Source organism: Asparagus officinalis, chromosome 4 (genome assembly GCF_001876935.1).
Source record: "Asparagus officinalis chromosome 4, Aspof.V1, whole genome shotgun sequence".
In the NCBI taxonomy this organism is placed as follows: domain Eukaryota; kingdom Viridiplantae; phylum Streptophyta; class Magnoliopsida; order Asparagales; family Asparagaceae; genus Asparagus; species Asparagus officinalis.
Genome location: NC_033797.1, coordinates 103857152 through 103865172, shown reverse-complemented (window position 1 = coordinate 103865172; position 8021 = coordinate 103857152). Strand labels below are relative to the sequence as shown.

The 8021-nt window shown below is 38.6% G+C and overlaps 1 protein-coding gene across 1 annotated transcript; it reads right to left on the bottom strand.

The window, feature by feature from the left end:
• Nucleotides 4056-7378, bottom strand: LOC109836074. The gene is made up of 7 exons (XM_020403990.1): nt 7216-7378; nt 6849-7087; nt 6556-6774; nt 6343-6447; nt 6142-6252; nt 4185-4504; nt 4056-4108 (listed from the first exon to the last, which is right to left on the bottom strand). Exons 1-6 carry the CDS (start codon nt 7301-7303, stop codon nt 4400-4402), a joined length of 867 nt encoding a protein of 288 aa, XP_020259579.1. The 5' UTR covers nt 7304-7378; the 3' UTR covers nt 4056-4108; nt 4185-4399.

Sequence of the window (8021 nt, the reverse complement as noted above, 5' to 3'; positions counted from 1 at the left end):
GGAACCACCATCTATGGCTTTAATGCTTCAAATACTCGTCCCCTTGGAAAAATTAAACTCAAATGCTAGATGGGTGACTTGAAGACATACGTTAGTTGCTACGTCATTGATGTAGAGACATCTTATAATTTGTTATTGGGTCAGCCTTGGATCCATAACAATCTGATTATTCCATCAACTCTACATCAATGCATGAAATATGTAGATGAGAGTGGTGAAGTAAAAACAGTGGTTGCAAGGAAGTAACCATTCAAGGGGGTAGAGAATTATTTCACAGATTCTATCTATTACCTTAAGGGTGAGCTATTTGAAGTACCACTGATTGAAGAACTAGATAGCAGTAATGAAGCCGATACCGAGTTTGAGCATAAACAGGATCTTGTTTTTAATAACATTGTACCCGTCGTAATCGGTATTGAAAATCTGGATGTAAATGATCTTGTCTGTGAGGATAGTGGAATTATCTTTAATAATAATGATGATTTAGCTTACTCATCATGTGTTGAATTGAATTCTAACATACCAGGTACAAGCACCGGCACATGGGCAGATCCTCTACCCCGATTATATGCTAAATCAAATTTATACATGCAGATTCGATCATCATTGTGACAAATCGGCAACGAATTGAATCTTCATAAGCAGTCTTTATAGTTCCGTCTAAGGTTAATGGCTAAAAAGACATAAGAGTGACGGTCCGTCGCACACTCTCTTGGAAGAATCAGAGGAGGGAAAAGATCCGCAATTCTCGTATTTCACACCAACAACCCGAAAGGTCATGAAGAAAGTGGGATATGATTTCATTCGTAAAGAAGGTTTAAATTTCGGTAAAGGGATCCGGACACCAGTTCGATCCGCTTATGTCCTGGAAGGAAAGTCGGAGGATTACTATCATAAAACTCGTAGTGGGTTTGGTTATGAATCTCCGTCTTTCACGCAGTGTTTTGGAGCCAATGGAGAGTCAGATGATGATTCTTGTAGCTCATCTTCTGAATCCAGTTGCTGGGAGTCTGACACTAGTATAGGACCTGTATTCAAATAACTTATGGCCAACATGATCTCAGCATCTCCAATAGAAAATCAAGAAGATGATCAATTACCTCTGCTTGATAATCTGCTAAGCCGACAGTAGGGTATACAGTGGGAACACCACTTCGAACAACGCGAACCTCCTACTGACGACAAAGTGGTAGAAGTGAACATGGGAAATGAGATTAATCCTAAACCCATATTCATAATCGATAGTTTATCGCCCGAAGAAAGAGAAGAACTCATTACTCTAGTGTGAGAGTATATTGCCTTTTTTGCTTGGAATTATGAGGATATGCCTAGTCTCAATCCTCAAGTGGTTATGCATCACTTCAATATCAAACCAGATGTCAAGCCTGTTAAACAACAGAAAAGGCGATTTCGACCCCAAATTATGGAGGGAATCGAAGCCGAAGTCAAGAAGCTCATTGAGTTAGGATTTATTCGCGAAGAGCAACATCCTGACTGGGTGGCCAACATTATTCATATTCTAAAAAAGAACGAGAAGATTTGAGTGTGCATTGACTTCCGAGACTTGAATTCAGCTTAACCTAAAGATGATTTTCCTTTACCTATCACGGACGTTATTATTAACAACGTGTGCGGGTTTGAAAGGATGTCTTTTATGAATGGATTCTCAGGGTATAACCAAATCAAGACGTATCCTGATGACGAAAAGCACACGTCCTTTCGAACACCTTCGGGGATATACTGCTATATAGTAATGCCCTTTGGATTAAAGAATGCTAGTGCTACATACCAACGTGCCATGACCTCCATTTTCCAAAGACATCTATGGAAGAATGTAGAATATTATATGGATGACTTGGTCATTAAAAGTCATGACAAGGGAAACCATTTGTACAACTTGAAAACAATATTCGACCCCATGCGGATACATCAACTTAAGATGAACCCGACCAAGTTATTTTTAGGAATGGCTAGCGGTAAATTCCTTGGGTTCGTGGTCAAAGCTAACAGAATTCATTTTGACCCAAACAAAGTCAAAGCCATCTGAGAGCTACCACCTCCTAGAAATCTCAAGGATCTTCGGGGTTTACAATGGTGATTGGCATACATTCGCAGGTTCATTTCCAACCTATCAGGCAAATGTTAACCATTCTCAAGGCTAATGAAGAAGGGAGTATCCTTTATATGGGATGAAGCTTGTCAGAAAGCATTTGAAGAGATTAAGCAATATCTCTCCAATCCGCCTATATTAGTCGCACCAAAGTCAGGTAAACCTTTCTTGATATACATCCGGGCTACAGATCATGCATTGGCAGGACTCTTAGCACAAGATGATGAATATGGCCATGAGCAAGCTATCTACTATCTCAGTAGGACTTTATCGAGTGTTGAACCTTATTATCCTTTTATTGAGAAATAATGTTTGGCACTGGTCTTCACAGTCCAGAAGATGCGACATTATTTGGTTGGGCAAACCATACATGTTATTTCCCAGATCAATCCTAATCGGGTATTCATAACATAGCCCAGCGCGTTGAACTGGCGACTCTCTAGATAGGCATTGTTACTCTCCCAATATGATATTCATTTCAAACCTCAAAAGGTAGTGAAAGGTCAAGCTATTTGTGACCTTATGGCTAACCATCCATTGAAGGGGAAGGTGGAATTGTATCAGGACATACCAGATGAGACATATTTAGCCAATGATGTTTCTAAAGAGAAGGTATGGTGACTATATTTCGATGGTACGACAAGAGAAATCCCTACTGGTCGAGTTATTGCCAGAGTGAGGGTAGTCTTTATCCCTCCACAAAATCTTGTGCTACCACAGGCCGTTTCTCTAACAGAGCCATGCTCTAAAAATGTAGCTAAATACAATGCTTTGTTGGTTGGCCTTGATATAGCTAGACAGCTGGGGGTTAAGCACCTAGAAGCATATGGCGACTCACAACTCATCGTTAATCAGATGAAGAGAGAATATAAGGTTAGGAATGAGGATCTCATCACTTATCATATAGCAGCGATCGCATTGTCAAATCTTTTGAGGGTTTCTACATTGACTATGTACCCCGTCTCAAGAATATTTATGCTGATGCATTAGCGTCACTTGCGGCCACATTGGCTCTACCTGAAGGAGCTACTCAACAAATTACTGTGACGAGCAAACATTTGTTCAAGTCAAAGTATGCATTGCAGATCAACATGATTCAAGATGAACCTGCAATGCTCGAACCTAAAGATTGGCGATTTTTGATCATTGATTATGTCTTATATGGTTTACTGCCTGGAGACATCAAGGAAAGAGAATCTATTTGTAGACGAGCACCGAGATTCTATTACGATTCCCAATCCTAGATTTTATACCGAAGGTCGTATGAGGGACTATTTCTTCGTTGTTTGTCAAATAGAGAAGTAAAAGAAGCTCATCAGCCTAGCCCTAAATTGTGGGATCGACTGCATAGATTGGGTTATTACTGGCCTAACATGGTATAGGACACCGTCGCTTATGCCAAACGATGCCACGCCTGCTAGATACATGCTAACTACCACTAGTGGAAAATCATGTATCGCTGACGGGCATTCTCAAATAGAGAAGTAAAAGAAGCTCATCAGCCTAGCCCTAAATTGTGGGATCGACTGCATAGATTGGGTTATTACTGGCCTAACATGGTATAGGACACCGTCGCTTATGCCAAACGATGCCACGCCTGCTAGATACATGCTAACTACCACTAGTGGAAAATCATGTATCGCTGACGGGCATTCCCGTCAGCGATGCCCCATTTCCCGTCAGCGATACGTATCGCTGACGGCGTCCCGTCAAGGATACGCCGTCAGCGATAGTCCCGTCAGGAAAGGACTATCGCTGACGGGCTCGATTTGTGCTTCCTATGAATCCCAAATATGTGACAGGCAGGGTTTTATACTTTATTATAGGGGTTTCGGGTGCCATTAGGAGTACAGGTTTATAGATAGTGCTTAATATACAAACACGAGTTTAGGATATAACTCACTATGATAGGTCATCCGCTCTATCCATGTCATCGTCCGCGTTTCCACTGGCGGATCCATCCCTACGACTCGTGCTCCCAATAGTATCATCTCCAATCTAACAACAAAATAATTTAAATTTAGAATCACATAATATTGTGTGTAATCATGTTTTACATATATAATAAGTATACCTGTCTGCTACTCTCTCCACTACCAGTAAATGCCTTTTGAGTGGCCAAGAAGTTCATAATCTGGCTTTGCACCCGAGTAGGAACCCGCCTTCTACAAGATTTCATTATTTGCCTAGAAACCATCGCAAAAGTAGCAGTAGGCTGGATCACTCGCATAAGCTCCTCTTGAATATCCTCCCACATCTCCTCGGGAATCTGACCATCTAACATATTCATCACAGAGGAAACAAGTTGCATCGCCTGCTGAGTGCAATCCTCCTGCGGCATGTAAGAGGGCCCCGATGGCATAGTCGATGGTGTTGAAATCGGCGGAGGCTGGAATTGTGTAGACACCCTCTGAGCTCCAACTCCCATCCACCTGGTCCTCCCTTTTTTGGGAAGTCCACAAACTAAATGGCTCACATTATAATTCTGCTCTCTAGTCAGGGGCTCCTGGCTCTGTGCAACAACCTCAGAATATGTATTTTCCAGAGCTTCCTAAAAGAGGAAAAAATAAATTTAAGAATTGGCCTTTCAAAAATAAAAGATATTTACCTGAACAAGTAGAATAAAAGATGAAATAGTTCCACAACTGAGGAGGGCTAAGTGCTAATAAATGGTTGACAGTATATAAGCATTATGACAGGGTATCAAACTAAGGCCCTGATCATTGTCATTGTCATAATTAACAGATGCACACACAAACACCCACCCACATACCATCCACACCTACACCATACATAGATAAACACACATCCAAGTAATATCCATGCATACACCATACATAGATAAACACAAGCATAAACACACATCCAAGTAATATCCATGCATACACCATACATAGATAAACACAAGCATAAACACACATCCAAGTAATATCCATGCATACACCATACATAGATAAACACAAGCATAAACACACATCCAAGTAATATCCATGCATACACAAACAGAAACATAAATAGACACATGCGCACAGACACACACTCATCAACGGCGGATCCTAAGAACTTTCCCATCGAATTTCATTTTGAAAACAGAGGGTCTAGATTACATGAACCATGCAGTACTAAATTTAGAACGAATTATAATCACAAACTAGAGAAATCACAAACTAGATAAATCAACAGATTTTTATGAGACAGTATTCTCGCCACTATTCTTTTTTTTCTTTTATAGTGGAGAAAATCTCCAAATTTCCAAATTTCCAAATTCATCCAATATTATTGGATTCACGCACTGCATATGATGTTTCCTCATCGTTTGGAGACATTGGATCAAAATACTAAAAGTGAACGTGTGGAGTTCTGTCTGCTTCTGAAGTTACTAGACCATGCACAATTGATCAAAATATTTGTTCAAAAAATATTTAAGAAAAAGATACAATATCTTTGTGGTAAGGACCATAACACGATCCAATTAGAGTCAAACCTATGCGCTTAAAAAGTAAATAAATAGACCAAACACATTACGTCACATAAAATTATTTTAAAGCATGTCTTTGATACCAGAGGTAGAGGTTTCTGTACGTAAGTATAGATGTCACATGCCACTATTATAGCACTTGATTAAGACCAGATTAAACTCTACTCCATCAATTATAGCAAGAAATACTCCATCAAACAATTGATGGCCTTTGACTATCCTGTCCATCTAAACTTTATCTACAAATTAAGGGCAAAATTGGATATTGGCATTTTTAACTAAAAACACTACAGGTTTCATTTCCCTAGGACAGTTGAGCTAAACATTTTTCAGGCTTTCACTAGATCTATAGACTGAACCTGACAGATGAACAAAGAAATCCCTCTGTGGTTTAAAGCTTTCTTCCCTCGTTAAATTGTAACAAACAACATATCGAACATACGAATGGGTCATAGTAACTCGGCTAATAAGATGACCAAAAGAAGAGTGCAAACAATAAATTCCCAACATGATAACAGGCTAATAAGAGCTAAGATAATTAGTTAACCTGTATTTTCTTGGCCAATTCTAGCTTTTGTTTCCTATTCTCATCGTCATCGTACCCCTTCTTAAATTGAACCATCGTTCTCCTGTGCAGTTCTGGTAGTGGGATAAAGGGAGCGTTCTGAGATTTAAAAATATATTTATTAGTTTTATTTATCAAATATTCTAGGAAGCGGAGAGAATATATATAGAAGATTAAAAGACTTTATACCGTTGTCCTACAAAATTGATCCTCAATCTGGGCAAATGAAGTAGTCCCCGTATGATGATCATAATCTTTTTTCCATCGATTAAGTTTATTTCTCCTACATTTTTCCTTCAACATGAACAAAGAGAATTTTAGTGCATGGTATAATATACAATGAAATATATCACTAGTTTCAGATAAATAACTTGATGATAATTAACTACTATACATATTTACCTGGTGCTCCTCTTGGCCCCACAATATTATAAGTGCAGCTAAGTGCTCAGGCTCAACCCTCTTATCTCGCTTGTATATCCTCTCCCAGTTGTGAGTGAAACAATCAAAGCATTTCTTCTTTATCTCATGTCTCCACTCCCGAAGAGAATGCTTGAACTTTCCCTGGTATCCAAATAAAAATTCCCACCCTACGGGATTGTCTTCGATGTTGAAATATCTCTAAAAATAAAATATAGTTAAGCATGGACAATTGACAGAATTGAAAAATAATTATGCTAAATATAAGAATTTACCCAACAATCTCGATATATACTCTCCAGGACATGAAATGGCTGCTCCCAAGCCTCGTAATAGGGATTCACATTATCACTCCTCCGTATCAAACATCCAAGGTATGAGCTGAAGTTATTAGCCCATTGTCCGGTTGGAATCCCATTATGTCCCCATCTCACAATTGCTCGAAAACCATCCGGTGGTAACTTTTTTTTAAAGTCACTTCCTTGGCGTCCTTTCTTCTGGTAAAGTTTTTCTCCTACAAAAAAGAAATAATAGATATATCAACACTTTTATTTAATCAACACTTTTATTTAAGCTCTTAGAATTTACTAAAAAAGGAAGAAGAAAAATTCTGGAATTGATTAAGTTTTTGATCAAACTCACCAAATCTTTGTCTGATTTCATTTTTTGCATCAGACAAAATCTCATCAATCTGTGGGGCCCATTCATCTAATCTTTTTTTCGCAAGCATGTATTTTTCGTTCTGCTTGAGTCTGTACCCCTCTGCACATGCTGGTAAGGGCCCGCGCTCAATCCCAGGAATGTATGCTCGAAGTATAACTGGAGGATCTGCATGTAATGGTATGTGAGTCGGCTCTTCCTCACCCTCACCTATAAAAATAAAAGAAATAAATTATCATTGTGCATATATCATGAATAAAAATACGTAAGTTAAACTAAGTTATACCTGACATCTCTCCTGAACTCGGAGGCTCTTCATCAGTGGATTGGTATTGACTGGGGTTAGCTTCGAATAACCTCCTGTTAATATTTTTAGACATCTGCAAGTTGAATAAACATACAAATTAATATAACATAGATGCAAATTAGCTTGGCGAAAATAAAAACAATATGTATTGTTGCGTTACTAAATTTTTCATTTCACATCAAGTTTGTAGGCATTTGCAAGCTGAATATACAAAATAAGATATTACATATTTATATCGTCCAAAAGGTAATTGAGATACATTGTAGTGATATTAAAGTTTTTATTATACAATTTGCAAACTAAAAAAAGTTACATGAAGACCCGATTACAAATAATTGCTGTTTAGCTCCTATTAATGTCTGTGATAATATTTGGAATGTCTGTCCGAGTTGTTGGAGCATCCGTTTCAAACACTACGTTTTGAGGGTACGAGAATTCATCGATCGCTGTATTTGGCTCATTGAAGTTGTTTATATAGCTC

What these genes read in the sequence shown, in the direction of transcription:
- LOC109836074 (XM_020403990.1), bottom strand. Translation starts at nt 7,303, where the DNA reads ATGCTTGCGAAAAAAAGATTAGATGAATGGGCCCCACAGATTGATGAG. An exon ending in TGAAATCAGACAAAGATTTG is followed by an intron (nt 7,088 to 7,215) that starts GTGAGTTTGATC and finishes TCTTTTTTGTAG; the next exon opens with GAGAAAAACTTTACCAGAAG. An exon ending in ATCAATTTTGTAGGACAACG is followed by an intron (nt 6,253 to 6,342) that starts GTATAAAGTCTT and finishes TTTAAATCTCAG; the next exon opens with AACGCTCCCTTTATCCCACT.